Source organism: Perissodus microlepis, chromosome 12, assembly GCF_051167445.1.
Source record: "Perissodus microlepis isolate ML-2025 ecotype Zambia chromosome 12, ASM5116744v1, whole genome shotgun sequence".
NCBI classification, from domain to species: domain Eukaryota; kingdom Metazoa; phylum Chordata; class Actinopteri; order Cichliformes; family Cichlidae; genus Perissodus; species Perissodus microlepis.
Window position 1 is genome coordinate 19047946 of NC_140472.1, and position 17661 is coordinate 19065606.

At 39.4% G+C, this 17661-nt stretch overlaps 3 protein-coding genes across 6 annotated transcripts in view; 2 read left to right on the top strand and 1 right to left on the bottom strand.

Annotated features, from left to right (window-relative positions):
- Positions 1 to 4033, top strand: part of emid1 (EMI domain containing 1) — a 55869-nt gene extending 51836 nt beyond the window's left edge. For 2 of the 3 annotated variants that reach the window (XM_084946857.1, XM_084946856.1), the window contains 2 exons: positions 1719 to 1803; positions 2770 to 4033. In XM_084946857.1, coding sequence (XP_084802983.1) covers positions 1719 to 1803; positions 2770 to 2903 — 219 coding nt within the window. In that variant the 3' untranslated portion in view covers positions 2904 to 4033. Of the gene's footprint in view, positions 1 to 1718; positions 1804 to 1972; positions 2064 to 2769 lie in introns of all 3 variants that reach the window. The other variant, XM_084946858.1, reaches the window with a different exon arrangement.
- Positions 4034 to 4062: 29 nt separating this feature from the next.
- On the bottom strand, positions 4063 to 6793 carry rhbdd3 (rhomboid domain containing 3). Its single transcript, XM_084946860.1, has 5 exons — positions 6204 to 6793; positions 5737 to 6120; positions 5387 to 5513; positions 5035 to 5289; positions 4063 to 4451 (listed from the first exon to the last, which is right to left on the bottom strand). Exons 1-5 carry the CDS (start codon positions 6364 to 6366, stop codon positions 4286 to 4288), a joined length of 1095 nt encoding a protein of 364 aa, XP_084802986.1. The 5' UTR covers positions 6367 to 6793; the 3' UTR covers positions 4063 to 4285.
- Positions 6794 to 9247: 2454 nt separating this feature from the next.
- Positions 9248 to 17485, top strand: ewsr1b (EWS RNA-binding protein 1b). 2 transcript variants are annotated; one of them, XM_084946541.1, is made up of 15 exons: positions 9248 to 9318; positions 9789 to 9825; positions 10134 to 10185; positions 10391 to 10541; positions 10685 to 10880; positions 10978 to 11237; positions 11356 to 11512; positions 14782 to 14819; positions 15398 to 15427; positions 15588 to 15703; positions 15799 to 15928; positions 16035 to 16145; positions 16346 to 16472; positions 16568 to 16933; positions 17075 to 17485. In XM_084946541.1, exons 1-15 carry the CDS (start codon positions 9303 to 9305, stop codon positions 17109 to 17111), a joined length of 1824 nt encoding a protein of 607 aa, XP_084802667.1. In that variant the 5' UTR covers positions 9248 to 9302; the 3' UTR covers positions 17112 to 17485. The 2 variants fall into 2 exon arrangements, with proteins under 2 accessions (XP_084802667.1, XP_084802668.1); XM_084946542.1 differs by having other exon boundaries at positions 14785 to 14819.
- The last annotated feature ends 176 nt before the right edge of the window (positions 17486 to 17661 follow it).

The window sequence follows — 17661 nt, forward strand, 5'->3', positions numbered from 1 at the left end:
CAAAGTGGTGATTGAGCAGCATCTTTTTTTCTCTCAGGCTCAGACTTTTCAGACTGTTGATTGTCACGTGGTCTCTGCTTTACTTTGTTGTTTATGTTTGATCATATATGACTGTAGCTTTTGATCTGTGTGTGTTTGTACGTTAACGTGTTTTTGTTTGGTCCTCGGGGTGTGCTCTGGACTGCTGTCCTCTTGACCCTAAAGCTCCCTCTGCAAGCTGCTGTCCCCATGGCTACCTTTCACAGTCATCTTTTCAGCATCTGACTTTGGCATATACATCTAAAAATACAAAAACATACCAAGAGAACAGCTCGATGCGGTCACGTCCTTTTAAAGGCAAAATTCTTTATTATTCCTTGTGAATTAAAACAAACTGATTTCACAGACTATCGAATATTCAGTGACTCACAGAGGAAATGTGTGAAATGTATATGCCAAATCACTCCATATGTGTCAGTGGTGGGTGGTGTTGGTTTAGAGGTGTTGATGTGGTGTGAGTGGAGTGGATACAGCTATCCCCTTTTCTCCCCCAATGCAACCATGCATGAATTTGTCCTAAATTGCTATACTGAATAAACTATTCTCTTATCTGGATGTGTTAATCAACTAAAAGTATATATAATGACTAATAACAGAGTGCGGTTAAAAACAGAAAAAAGGCAAAGTAGATGTAAGCTTCCAAAGAGTGTCTGTGAGGCTGCATTAAAGCCAACAAGCATAATAGGTTTACTGATTTCTAGGAGGTGCGGTTTATTGATAGATTAAACTTTTGACGTGATTGTGATGCAGGATGAATAGTCAGAGGATCAAGACTCATCCTGAGGGGATTTTGAAAACCTGTATCGAGCATCATGGTGATTAACCAATAACGCTAAGATATTTCACTAAAACGACAAATGCTCACCTCCAGCTCATTCAGGAGATGATTCACAAACTAGAATTTGTTCTCTGGAGACCATCAATGTCTTAATAACAACGTCCTTTGTCCCAAATCTGACATAGTTTAATCTGAATCAGAAATGCTGCTGCCATCTCTAAAGTTACATTGTTTATAATAACTTTGCCTTTTTTCTTTAAACATAAGGTTGTATTAATTGCTGCATTTTGTAGTGGGAATCACCCAAATCATCAGCTATTGTCTGCACGCTCTCTTTTGTGATGTCTACACTTTTAGCTGTCTCTGTATGCTCTATATTTCTTTTTCATCTACTTGTGTTCTGTTTGAAGGTATGACTCGTGAATTGTTAGCTCATCCTTTAACAAAAGACAACGGACTTGAGAGTAAATCTAGTCTGGCTTCATTCTGTCAGGTGATGGTGGGTTACTGTTGTAACCACAGTGCTAAGAATGAAACTGTAGCACTAAAGCAAACATATTTTCCTGGCTGAACTGCTGCCTGACAAAAAGATGCAGATGGCATGATCAAATGCATATCCTGGAACAGTGTTATGTCACCAGCATGATGCAGGTCCATAATGTGCATGCTGATGTTGCCCAGCCCAGCATGGCAGAGACTGACTATATATGGAAGCATGCTCCGAGAATGAGGGCGGCGTAGAGACATACAGGGAATGGATAATGTCTGACAGTGCTGGGCAGATGTGTGGACTGTTTTAACCTTCTAACTGCTGGACTGTGTTGAGAAAAATGACTTGCACCTTGGCGAGCAGTTCTTTAGCTTGTGCTCCTTACCTTGACGGCTGTATCTATCTTCACAGGGGGACGGAATACATCAGATCAGAGAGGCGCTGAAGATCTTAGCCGAGAGGGTTTTAATCCTCGAGACTATGATCGGTATTCATGGTGAGTAGGAGGCCTGCGGCAGGGTCAGCTTTAGGCAGGGGTCAAAGGTGGGCGACTCAAACCCCCACTCTACCTACCGAGGGGTGGGAACAGTCACGAGCAGCCCCAGGACTCGGGCTCGTGTTTCCACACCCTCACACAGTCCCCCCCTGTCACTGCTCTCTGATAGGACATTAGCTTGCAGATGTTCCACAACTTGCAGGCAGACCTTGAGCTTCTGACTCGCAGGGTGACACTGCTGGAGGCTATCATCTGGCCAGGTAACGCTGAGACATCCTCACCCGCAGAACTGCTGGCCCCCACTTACCTTCTTGACGAGATCTAAAGTGTTAGAAGCTAAAAGCAAATTCTGATAATCAGTAACTGAACTACGAAATGTTGTTGTAGATGTGTTTTAAGAAATGCAATCCTTTAAATAAGCTGTTTTGGTACTATGACACATGTGAGCCTACAATTTTCTGCCAAGGTTTTACTTATAGATGTTTGTGGATTTTTCTCTTCTCACAACTTTAAGTTTGTCTCACTTGGTACACTTCTGAGCACCAATAATAATTAAATAATATAAATATTTACCTAATATTACAGAATTATCAGCTTGTTTCATAGCGAAGTAGACAGACTCAGAGGTCTACACCCTGACAATAAAATGATTGAAAATAAAAATGTGCCAAACTGTCACTGGTTTTGGCTTTTCCAGTGTGATGAATTGGTGCTCTTCCTTTTTAAATTAGCTCATCTTTTGGACTCATTCTGGACCATTTGAAGGGTGCTGGAAAATTAAGATGGACATTTTTCCAACAAGCTTATAAGAAACACACAAAGCATATTAGTCAACAACATATTAGTCAGCTGCAGCTTGCCTAAAACAAGTTAAGAATCCACTTATAGGTTTGGATTAGGACTACAAAGTGCACACATACTGGTGGAGACGGAAGTGCCGTTCCAACTGCTGTCTTTCTTCAACAGAGCCTGATCTAGGGTCTGGGGATGGACCGTTTGGCACATCCTCCCCTAGTTTCTACAGAGATAAGCGATCAGGTTCAATTCCACATCGACTTGCTTCTCCTCTGTCCTCCGACACCAAGGTTCGAGGAAAGTAGCCACCCCCTGGCTCACCCTGAGGATCACAGGCGGGGGGAGAGGCTTGACTTCCCCTCCTATAAGTCTCATCAACACTCAACAGAGTTAGACGTTAACTGACACCCTCTCTGGGCTGTACCATCTAATATAGGATGGGGGACACCTCAGGGAAACTCCACTGGTACTCGACAATGCCCTGCTCCATCGGGAACCTGAGAACTAGTTCGAACCCCATCCATCGCCATAACCAAACAATTTACCTTTACACAATACTTCCAGCTGCTCTTTCTGTTTTTCATTTGTTTGGCTACAGAACTCCAAGCCTCACAATTAGGATGATGAAAAAAATCTCCTCGAGCTACAAACGGTCCTGGAGAATAAAGGTCATTTAGAGTAATCATGTGAAAGAGAAGTCAGATGTGAGAGAAGTGACTGGATTTGAGTTTTTGTTGCTTTCACAATATAACTGCAACCTAAACAGAATTTATTATTTAAGCACATGGAGTCTGTACAGTTTGCGGGACACGACTACACAAACAAAACTCCTCCTATAGTATGTAATTTGTTATGCTTCTATCATATTGTTTAACTCAATGTTATGTAGTGCACTAAAAAGATTAAGTGATCCGTTCACTAACTGAGATAAGTGCTGATAACAGTGATTTGTACTGTTCTGGTCCCTCCCCTCCTCCTCTAAAGTATGTACTGATAAAGCATTTCGACATTTAAACTTGGTAAACGTGCACAAACATTTGCATCTTGTTTAAGCCTCCACATATTTAGAAACAGCCATAAATGATGTTGCAATCTGGAAACATGTTGAAAGGAAAACAGACCTCACAGGATATTTCATGATCTTTAGCACACACACACACACACACACACACACACACACGGAGAAAATGGCAAAACTGTTACGTTAACTTGAATATACTTTTACCACTGTTGTGCTGGTAAACTGCTTATACTGTTATGATGAAAAGACTTTTTTTTCTGCATTTATTGTGAAACTATTTAAAATGAACTGTAGTTTATTTTGTATGCTGTTGTGTAACCATTTCATACTTTTAACTTTTTTCTTGCAAAATGTTTTACAGTGTTAATATAATCCTGTCTAGATGATCGGTGTAATAAAATAATGTCCACTGTTTTTTATTTTTTTATTTTAGTTTTTTTCTCTTTTTTACATGACACCAGTATTCATTAAACACTTTGATAAATAAAATGACATCCACTCTTTCCACCATACATTTATCTTTGCATATACAGAAAATCTAAACTCTGCATCTACATTCACGGCTGTAATTGTTATCAATAAAATAGTTTTTCAATTAACCCATGGGGAACATACTGAAGCTCAGCAAAACCCAAGCATAACTTCGGTCCAGACTTGTGAGGTGAGTTAGGTGTTTGGTGGCAGCGGGCTCTTCCCCTTAGATACCACCACAGCTTGTTCTCCGATGCTGTCTTCTATAAGCAAGGAGATGGCGCCATCTAGCTGTTTTGATGCTGCTAGAGCCACAACAGCTTTTTCTGTGGGGAAGCCCATCTTCTCCAGCTGCTGAAGACTGAGAGGAAACTTTGTGTAAGTATATATAAAGTACTGTGCAAAAGTCTTAAGCCACCACTCACGACACTGCGCACCGTGCTAAGTTTTCAGCTAATAGCTTTTGGGAATCACCTCATTGGTGCAAAACTATTTTATATTTGTCAAACTGTGTTTTCTTAGGGAGTTTTCAAAGATTCAAGCAAAAAAATTTGAGCAAATGACAAATAATGTATTTTTGTGACAGGCTGCTAGTAACAAAGTGTCTAAACACAACCTTTTATATGCTCGAATGATTGATAGGTCGGTGTTAAATGGTTTAAAAAAAACAAGAAAAAAGAAAAGGCATTCCTGGATTAAATAGAAAATACAGGGAAAGGCAGCCAATGTCAGAAGACCTTTAAACATTGCTCAAGACAACTTAAAAGAAAGTCTGGAAGCACACTGTAAAAAAAAAAAAAAAAAAAAAGAGGGTTGTCTCAAGACTTTTCCACAGTATTGTATGAGAAAAATGAGTAGGACTAGGTTTAAAAAAAAAAAAAAACCATACATACACACACATCTGCATACTGACATAAAATTCAAGATATTAAGTTATTACTAACCGCAAAGAGGAAACTGATGATTTAGGAACCTCCACTTTTGCACCAGGATCATCGGGAGCATCCTGTAATGAGGCCAGTATCCCCGCCCTAAGCATCTGCTCCTCCAGCACCTCTGCCTCAGCAGTCACAGTAGACTCCTCCATTATCCAGGCAGGCAAAGGTTCAATCCATGAGCGGTGGTTTGAAGCAGAAGGTTGGTTCATTGGGACAGCAGCTGACTGATCTACAGGCATCGTCTGAGAAACTGGTCGAGATCTGTGACAACACACGAGGTTAAAATGTTCAGAATAAACACAGGTTAAGACCAATGAATGTTCATTGAGACTTGTGATGTGAACGAAATGAGTCACACCTGTGTGAGGTAGCGTAGCTAGGCAACCTTAACCTGGCTGTGGTGGAAACATACATCCAGTCAGGGATGAAATCCATGACTCTGGACTCCTCCAGCTCCTGTAACATCCCGATAAAGGGCTGACGATCTGAGCGATACATTAAGTATTATATAGAAAGACTTATGAATATGGAAATGAACATCATCAAAGATTTAAACCTGGAGAAACAAATTGAGAGTTCAAGAAAAATAAGAGAAAAGTGAGCTAATAGTAAAAGTCCTAATAAGTAAAAAACAAGTAAAATTGTTTCTCTATAAATCACAATATAATGCTTTTGGTTTCAAACAATTGCAAAATCGGGGTAGGATACAGTTGTGCCCAATGCATATTGCACAGAAGTGAAGCAGAGCTGGTGTCCCGGGCAGCAGCAGCAGACCAATCAGCAGAAAAAGCCACGGGAGAAACCAGACAGGCAGACATCTCAGCACCCTCCTCTGTGTCACCTGTCGACACTGTGCTGTAAATAAAGCAAGCTGGACGGCAGAGAAGCCAAAGATCCGGCTCGCCTCACCCCCACCAATAAAGAGGAGCAGGGTGTAAAGAAAAGGTAGTGCGATGATTGTCAGGGTGGAGAGGACGAGTAAGGCGACTGTCCCCCAGCGGCGCTCCTGACAAGATCCAAGCAGCAGCACCAGAGCTACACTGACCAGCAGAGAGGGCAGCTCATCGTGGCTGAGAGCATACAGGAACACATCTGAGGAGGAGGAAAGGTCATGCATATGTTTTGATTTTTACCAATTCTTGTCTGTGAGATCTGAACTCAAAAAAAAGGGTTACCTGTGAACCTCGGGAAGTCTCCTCCTGGACCAACACTGAGACTTGCCTGGATGCCCCCAGCATACATCAGTAGCATGAGTGTTAGCAATAAAGAGGTCCCCAGGCAGAAGCCAGGACGACCTGATCCAAACCAGAACCGCACTGACGACATACAGTCCAGCATTATTCACGATTATTCACGATCAGCTGTAGTTTCTCTACTCACTTTTTGGGGGTTTTGTTTTTTGCTATAGTGGCATAATATTGCTAAACAAACATATGCTGGTTTGCATAACACGAAAAATAGTTTGTGGCATTAAACTGAACCCATTATTGTCCTCACAGCATTAAGACAGCCCGTCAAAGATCCTTCAAACTGAGGTTAGTGCCTGCAGAAATTCCACCAAAAGACATGAAATATCTAACTAGTACGACAACCTCTAATTTCTTCTGATCGTATATAAAATAGCCATATCCTCAAAGCGTATGTGATGAAATATTTTAAGCAAAAAAAGAATAATCAAAGCATAACTAATAAAGTCCTACAATTATAAACAAATCTCCAGTGTGAAAATATTCAGAAAATGAAAGCAAACTTCCGCGTTACGTCTTTTTCTTCGCAGTAAAACAATAGCATAAAGATGCACTACCCCCACCTGCTGGACATACTGCTAGCAAGCCGTCAACCACCAGCAGGTTTTAGATTAATATTTGAATGAACTGTTTTCAAAGAAGTTTCACCTTACATGCAAGCCGAAAGTCAGCCATAACAAAAAATCGAGTTAATATAATATAATATAATATAATATAATATAATATAATATAATATAATATAATATAATATAATATAATGATATTTCGATGCTGAATAAACTCAAACAGCTGGATGGAAACACAACTTCTACTAATGTTTACGTTTTGTCAGACCAGGATTCACCGTGGTTCACTGATGTGTCTCATTGTTAACATCTTAGATTTGACCTCGTTTGAAATCACACATGAAAACTGTATTTGGTGTTTTGTTTGGCTAGCGTGAGAGAAGGAAGAAGGAAGAATGAGGGAAAAGATGGTATTACACAACCCACTGACTGTTTTCCCTTTTGCTGCCACTGGTGGGAAAAATGCCCTCCAAAAGTCAAAATATGGGGTTATTATCCTATTATCTGACTTTTAGTAACTCTTAATCGCTTAAAGTAACTCTTAAATGAAATTTTAACCTATTTGCTCTGAAGTTTAAATTAGTACGTCAAAATTTGGAAATAATAAAGAAGGGATTTGGAATAATAACCGGACATTTTTAGTTATGGATGGAAAAAAAAAATTAAATATGGCCTTTATTTTCAAATTTCATTTTCAATTTTCATTTTCTATTTCAGTCATACCAAAATACTCCATCAGTAGTAAAATTAATTCAAAATGTAGTACAGTTCACAGATTGGGATGACTTGTTATTTGATGTATGCTTTACATCATGTTAATTCACCAGAATTAAACTTTACATCGGTCTAATTAATTGTTTGTGTAAAGAAGATGTCATCAAAATAGCTGAAAAAAAATGTAGCTGAAACATTGAGCTGGTGTAATGATTTTATTCATGATAGAAATGCATCAGTATTATCAGTATGTTTACATTTATACTTTAATCAAATATTGCTGCAAAATTTGTAGTGTTTTTACATGCTGTATTGGCACACTAACCTAGGGATTGCTCCAGTGTCTTGCTAAAAAATGATCCAGTCCTATTTGCCAGAAATGATTGCTGGTTTAAACTGCTGTAAATAGCTTTTTGTCCAATAATCTGAACAGCGTGACAGAATGAAGAAGGAAGAATATATTTCAAACATATCTCTCACAAATGATATCAAGTCATTTTGAACCAGAAAGAACGTTCCCGTCACAAGATAGAAGCTGCAATCATGTTTTTTGCCAGTGACTTTTATTTTTATTTTGTTTATTTGTTCTCATCCCACTAGGGATGCTAACATACTGGACCACTGTTGTACTGCTTTTTGAAGCTGGAACCACCACACTTAATTAGACTCACTGACAATGTCACATCATACATCAGTTTTTGTGAGGAGTTGTGTGTGCAGACCATGACCTTTCATACATACAATAATAACAAACTGTGTTTTACTCCAAATCTGAGGAAGCTGGCCCTGTATAGGCCCTGTACAAGCAGGCCAGAAACAAGCTAAGCAAATAGATCAGGGTTGCTAAAAGGAGCTAATGTTAGAAACTAAAAACAGCTTGTCAGCCAACGACCCTGCATCAGTTTGGAGAGGCCTGCAGCACATCAACAGTTACAGGAGTTCATTCCCCCACCCTGACAAGAATCCCAGAATGACTGATGACCTTAACACCTTCTACTGTAGATTTGAAAGACAACTATTCACACCTCCCATCTGTTCACCCTCAGCTCATACCTGCAGCCACCAGCCCCCTCCCCTCTTGCCCTCTACCTTCACAAAAGATCTGTGAGGAGGATGTGTGTCTCCTCTTCCAGAGACAGAAAATCAGGAAGGCTCTGGGATGTTGTGTTCCTCTCCTGTCTCAAGTCTGTGCACTTATAGTTACTATAGTCTCTCTCTCTCTTAGGACTTTTTGCTGTATTTTTTCTTACTATTTTATCTATTAAACATATTTATACATATGAGAAAGACATTTTTTAAGATCTGGCCAAGAGGGCAGAAGAGATGGAAACAAATATAAGAAAATTGTTCTATAAAGATTTTTTTTAAGTGGCCCACGAGAACTGGTCTAGTTACGATCTATTACCCAGAGTGGGTAAAATCACGCTAAGTCATAAGGATACTTGAAAAACAGGTAATTATTTTACTTCTTGTATAACCCCTCCGTAAATCACGTTGACTTCAGAATATTTACAAATCAGCGTTTTTGTATGTTGTTTAAAATTTAAAAGCACAGACTATGCGGCTATTAATGTAAACGTACGTGTCGATTTGTGTATCTAATCTGATTTGTAAACCTGTAATGCTTTCGCTACAGCAGCCCCCAAACAGTATCGCGTTATGTCGCGAGATTTCGCGGTTGCCGCGAAGAGAAGTGCGTTTCTGCGGCAGCATTCTTCGTCCATTCGTCTCTTGTAGGCACACTAAAATGGCGTCTGCTTCGGGTAAGTAAAAAAATTGCGACAATTGCTGACTTTTAAAGTAAATGTTGGTTTTCATTGAAACATTAATTTACATGAATGTATCCTAATTGTGAGTATGTTTGCATAGTTTGTATTTTTTAGCCACTTTTCTTCATTGAATAACATGAACTTAGTCGGCTCCGCGTCCGAGGCCTAGACAAGTTAGCTCGTCGAGTCTTTGCGGTATTTACTCCGGATATGTTTTTTCATTTGTGCACACTGCGTTTTTCCGCATATTACCAATTTAAAATGAATCCTGTTTAACGGGTGCGTCGATCTCCGAGTGGTTTCGTTAGCTGTGAAGTAGTGTATAGGTTTAGTGAATGGTCTAGTTGTCTCCGTTTTGAATGGCAACCTAAGAACGGGCCTGTAACGTGCGGCTCGCGCGCTGAGATCTGAGACTATTGTTTCTTGTTTTATTTTTTTAAACTAACCCTTTTCTCCATTTACAGATTACAGCTCCTACAACCAGACCGGGGCTCAACAGGGGTAAGGTTTTTCAGTTACCTTTATTAAAATGGCTTTGAGATTTTTAACCATCCAATATGACCTAATTCTTTCGAAGAAAGGAAACAAAGCGGAGATTAGGGTGGATGCAAATGTAAACGTAAACCTGTATATATTTTTAAAACAAATATGCAAACATGGATTACTTTTGGTCGTTTTGTAACCTTCTTTAGATCGTAGTAAACATCTTTTGGATAAAGACCATTTTAAACAGCGCACAGCATGATATTTTTTTTCAGGCAGTACCCGGATTTCTGATGATCCTAAAATTTTGATGCATATGTTTACAGGTATGCTTCCTATGCTGCCCAGCCCTCACAGAATTATGGACAATCTGCTCAGGTACCATTATTGATTTAATTGTGCAGATTTGATCAAAGCATGCCTTGTGCTTAAAACATTTAATGATTGTGGGGAAAACTTGGGATGGTTATTTGTTTACTGCTGGCAGTCATATAGGTTGTTTGTGCTTTAAGCAAATGGAGCTTTTAAATAATGCTTAGTTGAGGTTTATTGTGCCTAATGGCTACTGTATTTGGTCTTTCAGCAAAGCTATGGCCAGCAGAATTATGGCTCATATACCCAACCTGCTGCAGCAGCTGCTGATAGCAGTTACAGTCAGACAACACCTGCAGCTGGAGGCTACCCCCAGCAGCAGCAACAGTATGGATCTGGATCATATGGCCAACCAGCATCAGGTCAGTTTTTGTTTTGTTTTTTTGTTTTAATTTATTTATTTTTAATTATTCTGTTGTTAAACAGTCAAATTACAATGTGAACAGGAATGAATATCAAATATCTTTTTTTTTTCTCTTTGTGATATGTGATGTCTTTTGTATAGCTGGCTACCCTGCTGCCCAGTCTGCTACTCACAGCTATTCACAGTCAACCCAGGGTTACGGAGCCAGTGGTTATGACAGTACTCCTGCTGCTGCTGCTCCAGCTGCCACCCAGTCTTATGGCTCTCAGCCAGGATACACGGCTCAGTCTGCCTACCCTGGTTATGGCCAACAGGCTGCTCCCACTGCCCCTCAGAGGTATGAACATCTCATCTGACAACAAAATAACACGTGAATTCCAGAAGAACATGCTTATCGGATTACTTACATTTTGTCTGTGCTTTGTCTCCATCAGTTACAATGCTAACAGCCAGCCGGCTACTTACAACCAGAGTAGCTACTCTCAGCCAGCAGCATATGGTCAGCAACAACCTGGTTACCAAGGCCAGCAGGCAGGCTACAACCAGCAGCAGGGATACCAACAGCAGACCCAGCCACAGCAACAAGCTCCTCCTGCTTACCCTCCTCAGGCCGGTGGATCATATGGGCAGCCTCCAGCCAACCAGTACAACCAGCAAGGTGGACCACCCAGTTACAGTCAGTCCAGCCATTACAGTAAGCTTTGCTTTCCTCCTGCCTAAACAGCTGTTCTCTCAACTAAGCACATCTGTTCGATTCCACTGTGATCATTCTGTGATGACTGCATGTTTTGATATTGTTGTTCCTCTTGTAGACAGTTACAGGCAGGATGGGCAGGGTGGAGGTTCTGGTTATCCAGGTTCTGAGCCTACGAGGTACCCTGGAGTAGGGGACAGCCGGGGCCCTGGAAGGGACTTTGACCGTGGTGGAATGATGCATCGTGGGCGTGGAGGCATGGGGCGCGGCATGGGGTAAGTGTCTTTCTTAAGCACTTAATCTCACATTTATTCAGTCTTTGCAGGTGCCGTTGCCATTTGAGGCAGAGCTGAGACAAACCCTGCTGTAACGTCAGAATAATACAGTAAAACATAATGGCAGTCTTGTAAGGGGAATTTATTAGCATTTGATACTGATTCATCAGCAATCAGTGCTAATGAATTGCATGTATCTAGTATAATACATGCAGTGGCATATGTTGTATATGTCAGCAATAAGAATGAGTTTTGTCTCAACCCTGCCTCTCTCTTGGTCAAAGGTAAGAAGAAGAAAAAAAGTGCCGATTTTGATCAGAGACCTGTGCATAAAATTTAGGTTGGACAGCTTATATCCTAGACCACGATTTGATTACTGGGCAGTATCAACAGTATAGCATAGGAAAACGTAGTTTCAGATTTCAACGTTTGTCAGGGAACATGGTACAAGAATATCTACATAAAGACATACAGAATTCTAACCCTACTTTCTTTAGTTTCCCACCAGTTCAGTTTGTCAGCATGCTGAATTATTCTCTGTAGGGTGACTAACTGGAATAATACAGTTAGATGCTGGAGTCTAGTCCTGTAAGGTCATATATCACCACAGGTATTTTAAGAAATGTATAAATGGACGCTGGGCTCATGTAGCACATTAAGTTCCATTTCACATGCACGTTTGTGTTTTACTAGAGTGCAGTATTTGGGTCAGTACATTTTCTTGATAAGTTTTATTTATTATTCATTTTTTGGAAATTCATTGGTGGTTTTTCAGAGTCTCATAGGTTTCTAAAGGGCTACCGGTGACAATATGTATTTGTCCCCATTTCATTGGGTTGAGAAAATGTCAAAAAAGGCGGGAAATGGCACTTTAAATTAATCTAGATGTTTAAATGGTTGTTTAAAGAAACACCTCAAAAGTAAATGACATCAATTACAAGAAGACAGAGTAATTAACCATCTATTTTAAGAATTTTTGTCATTTGCCGCTCTGACATTACTCCTAAAAGTAGTTTCTCATTTGATGTCATCTCTTGGACCAAAATAAGTTTTTGTTTTTGTTTTAAAAAAAAATTATCTCTTTCAAGGGTTACTTTGATGTTCAGATTTTTTTATTTTTATTTTTTTATTTTTTTAACTAACCATTAAAGCAAAAATAAAAAAACAAAAGACAGTAAGAACGGTAAGCCTATATTAATGGCAAAACACTCAGAGGGAAGTTTTAATAAATTTCAAAATCCTGGTTAATTTTCTGATACACGTGGTTATTTTCCAGCCATATACTGGCTGTTTTTTTTGGTGTTTTTGACAGCTGGAGGAAAGAAAAATGTAGGTATAGTGGTTTTTTGACATTGAAGGCATGGGAAAACAGGGCTTATTGAAGGTATACACAGACCCATCTGTTCCAAAAAATATATAAAGATTTCTCATGGGGTGGTTAGTGCGGATGCATTCAGTCCAAAGTGGATTTTTGTTTTGTCATTAGTCAAATCTCAAAACAGCTTTTGGGTGCACTATACTTGTTTTAAGGGTCTTGTGAAAATGTATTTCTCATGATAAAGAAATTGGAACACATCCTGGACACTTCCACCTCTCTCTGGTACTTACATTTAATAGACAAGAAAATTGTTTACAGATTGAGCAACGGAACAGGTTTTCTATTGTGCAGATGTGATTTTTACCAAGTTAAGACGGTTACAGAGACACATTTCAGGTGTTTGAAGTTCATCAGAGGGTTGTACCGTCATGTTGTGCTGCACATTTGGTTTGGTTTAGAACGGCTGTTTAAATGTTTAAAAATACTATTTAAAATTCATACTTGCGTTATCAAGTTTTACATCAGCAGCCATTAATGTGAATATTGGTAACATGACAGGGGTTTAGTTTTTTTTTTTTTTTGTTTGTTTGTTTTTTTCCTCTTCTTTTGGGAAAGAATCCTGCCCAAAGCTTGAATGAGCAGTTTTGTGGCAGAAATGCACGGGCATCATCGGGTGTTCATTTCAGGTGTCCATTTTAAGGTGTGTTTAGTATTTTTCATGGTTATTTTTCAGTGGCAAAAGTGGTTTTTTTTTTTTTTTTTTTTTTTTTTTTTTTCCCTCCTTCCTTTCCTTTTTAAGAAAGAGGGTTCTGCATGACATCTCTGGTTTTTGGTGGCGCAAATGCACACACACAGACACTGAAGTATTTCAGCAAATCTCATACAAGGCCACACTTTAAAAGTATAATATAAACAAAATAGTTCTCAGTTAGAAAGCATAAATAAAATTACATCATTGTATTTCAGGTGCAGTGTAGCAGGTTTCTATCATTAAATTTGAAGATTAGCTTAGGTTTAGCTTTGCACAGGTATATTTATATATTCTGGGGGGAGGTGGGGGGCACGTTATGTCATTCTGAAATGTTTTGAATTGTTTTTGTGGTTTGGAATACAACTGTTTGATCACTTTCTTTTGAGCACATTTTTAACATGCTTTGTCACATTTATACCGTACAGGTAACAGTGAGAGCCATTTAAAACCATCTTTTCTCTAAAAAGTATCTGTACTCAGTACAGAGCCGCCAGCTTAAGCAGCAGAAGGAGCTTTAACAAAGATTCAAGGTCTGCCATTTTTCAAGAACTGAGGATGGTGGTTTTTATGAGCATGATGGGTTCTTTAAGCGACCAAGTCTTTGTTTTTAATTTCCCTTGGTAAACTATGTTTAAGAAGAAGAAGAAAACGAAAAGTTTTGGTGTTTTGTTTGGAAACATGTATACTTGTATTTGTTTTTATTACCTGGTGAATGTAATCACCAGGCCTTCTTGTGAAATTTCAGATGCATTGTCTTATTTTACATGTGTAATATCTGCTTGTGCTGTAATTTTCCTTAGAAGTAATGTTAGTGCGGCCATAGTTTGTTTCTGGGTAAAACTGTATTCCATCAATGCATCTGAAATCTTTTCTATCTGTGTACAAATGTTTGGGTTTTGTCACAATTTAAATACCAGTAAAAAATGTTAGTTATTATTAATATTTTTTTTCATGTGTATCCTCTACTAAAAAATGTTTCTGAAGTTGTTTTTAGCTAACTAAGGAATGGCGCATAATTCCTAAACTAATACCCTCAGTTAGATTATGTATTTCTGATTATGGGGAATTTTATTATGTGAAAGTTGCTGTCCGGCTAGTTAGAATGTTTTGATTACTCCCTCAATCAAGCCACTTTGCTCGAGCCATGGAAGTGGCTGTAAAAGGGAAATCGCCTTCATATCTCCATTTATTCCCCCATAGCAGCGCTGGAGACAGAGGTGGCTTCAGTAAGCCTGGTGGTAAGTTAACGAGTATTACACTGGTTAGTCCTTTCAAAGACTTAAACTTTTTTGAGCAAATATGCCTCGAGTATTGATGTGACATACTTTGTGGTCGTCAAAATTTATTTACACAAACACATCTGAAAATATTGGAAATTATTTTTTTTCCCATTGCCTGAGACCATTTTCTCTGGGGTACTGTATAGTTCAGTCACTGCTTATGGTTTGACACTTGAGTTTTCAAAAGGTTAATCACAAATTTCAACTCGAATGCGTTTTGTTACTGCTTTAAGAAATCTGAGCAGAATTCATGGGGTTTTTTGAGGATTTGCTACTGGTCTAAGAGGCTTTTCAAATGACACACAAATATTTGCCAAAGGGTCCAAGGTGTCCTATTTTCAATTCAATATATCACTTGTGGGAATTGTGTGTACCTTAAGGTGCTATTTTCAACTTTTCCCAATATGGCTGATGCGTCTATAAGGGAGTGTCTGGATTATGTTTTGTAGTACTCTTTAGGTGGAGTTTACTAAACAAGAGTTCTCAACACTGACTTGTGTCAATCTGTTTCTTTCCTCCTGGCTGATGGACCACAGGACCTATGGGCGACAACGAGCGTGAGATGGGTGAGTCACTAAACTCCTGTTAGGTTCCTTGAAATTGGTGTTTCATAAACTCTGTACAGCTTGTTTTTTTGTTTTTTTTTGTTTTTTTTGTTGTTGTTGTTTTTTTAAATAAAGCCACTGTTTAAAAACAAAAAAAAAATTGTAAATGGGTTTCTCGTAGGACGCCCAGAGGAGCAGGATGACTCAGAGAACAGCACAATTTATATCACAGGATTGACTGAGAAGGCTAACCTCGAGGAAATGGCTGAATTCTTCAAACACGTCGGTCCAATTAGGGTAAGAACACTTTATTCTAAATGTAGTTGCAAACACACCTAATTAACAATAAAGTAAATGTTTTTTTCCTTCCCCTTTGCTTTCTACACATCAAGATTAACCGCAGACTTGGCCAGCCTGCGATTAACATATACACAGACAAGGACTCTGGAAAGCCAAAGGGGGACGCCACTCTGTCCTATGAGGAGCCAATTTGTGCCAAAGCAGCTGTGGAGCATTTTGATGGTACATTTCATCGACATCAAATCTTTATTATTATTATTAGTATTAGTAGTAGTAGTAGTATTATTAATATTATTAGTAAACAATTTCTTCCTTCTTTAAATATTAGGAAAAGAGTTCCAAGGCAGAAGACTTAAGGTGTCCATGGCACGCCGAAAACCCATGATGGGTGGAATGAGAGGTGGTATGCTTATGCGAGATGGCATGATGGGACGTGGAGGTAAATTTTGGTAGTCATTGGTAGTGTTGGACTGTATTTCATGCTGTTATTGCTGTACTTGTGTAAATCTTAATTGATGGTAATTTGAATTTAGATAAACTCAGAGGAGCCCTGTAGCGTGTTTTATGTGAACTGCATGCTAAAATAGCCCGAGTCCAGCTTCATGATTTAAAGGTGCTGTGATTTCCCTATAATATCAGGTATGATGGGCCGTGGCGGAGACCGTGGTGGTTTTGTCCCACGAGGTGGTCCACGTGGTATGGGCAGAGGTGGACCGACAGGAGGCAACATGCAGCAGAGAGCCGGTGACTGGGAGTGTCCTAATCCGTATGTATTTTTTTTTCATTGTGTACCATCTTGGTTTTTTGATACACTTTGTTGGTTTGTCAGAACTTTTTAATTCATGTAATCTGTGCTTCCAGGGGTTGTGGCAATCAGAATTTTGCCTGGAGAATGGAGTGTAACCAGTGCAAAGCTCCCAAACCAGAAGGGTTGGGTGGTGGCCCTCCATTTCCCCATGGAGGTGACCGTGGCAGAGGTGGAATGGGAATGCGTGGTGGCAGAGGTATGGACCGTGGTGGTCCAGCAGGAGCCGGAGGGCCCGGTGGACCCGGCGGCCCTGGAGGATTCCGTGGAGGCTGGGGAGGTGACCGAGGTGGATTCAGAGGACGTGGTGGAATGGACAGGGGAGGGTTCCGTGGGGCCGGCCGTGGAGGACCACCGATGGACCGAATGGGTGGCAGAGGTGGAAGAGGAATGGGACCACCAGGGGGCAAGATGGATATGAGGTAGGGTTTAGGCTACCTGAAACGTGAACTTTAGTGCCAGTCTTATTACTCTAAGTAATTTTATGACTACCTTCTAATGCTGAATTTGGACATGGAACTGAAACTGAAGTGTTTGCTGTCCTTTCTTGGTTTTGTTTGCAGGGATCATCGTCAGGAGCGCAGAGACCGACCTTACTGAAGGAGAAACTCTTGATCGTTTCTCTTGTGGAATTTGATTTTTAGAAGAATTTTCTTTTAATTTATGATTCCGTATTTTGATGGTTGTAGAACTGCTCTCACGCAACCTGTGCAGTTACATTCATATCGTTTCCATATTTTTTTTCCCTCTTCATTAGTTTACCCATGTTTATGCTAAATCTTGTATTGTGCATGTTTTGTTTTTCCTGTTATTGCGTTTTTCTTTTTTTCTTTTTTTCTTTTTTTTAAAGATGCAGATTAGGTTTGCCTTTGTATTGTAAAATCCAGTATTTTTCATTCATTAACAAACTCTCCTTTCCCATAACTAACTATTGTATGTTGATAAATGTGGGAAATAAAATTTTACTTAATTAATGTTGAGTTTTTTGCTTTTACTCAACTGTACAAATTTTAAGCACATAAGTAATTTAATATCATAAAGGGACCTCTGTACACATTCACACTACTTACATAAAATAACATCTCTGAACTGTACATACTCAGAATTGTTAAACCAAAGATTTTGGCACTTCAGTATTTCTTTGAGGCTC

What these genes read in the sequence shown, in the direction of transcription:
- ewsr1b (XM_084946541.1), top strand. An exon ending in CAGACCGGGGCTCAACAGGG is followed by an intron (nt 9,826 to 10,133) that starts GTAAGGTTTTTC and finishes ATATGTTTACAG; the next exon opens with GTATGCTTCCTATGCTGCCC. An exon ending in ATATGGCCAACCAGCATCAG is followed by an intron (nt 10,542 to 10,684) that starts GTCAGTTTTTGT and finishes TCTTTTGTATAG; the next exon opens with CTGGCTACCCTGCTGCCCAG.
- rhbdd3 (XM_084946860.1), bottom strand. Translation starts at nt 6,366, where the DNA reads ATGCTGGACTGTATGTCGTCAGTGCGGTTCTGGTTTGGATCAGGTCGT. An exon ending in AATATGCATTGGGCACAACT is followed by an intron (nt 5,514 to 5,736) that starts GTATCCTACCCC and finishes TGTATCGCTCAG; the next exon opens with ATCGTCAGCCCTTTATCGGG. An exon ending in TCATCAGTTTCCTCTTTGCG is followed by an intron (nt 4,452 to 5,034) that starts GTTAGTAATAAC and finishes GTTTCCTCTCAG; the next exon opens with TCTTCAGCAGCTGGAGAAGA.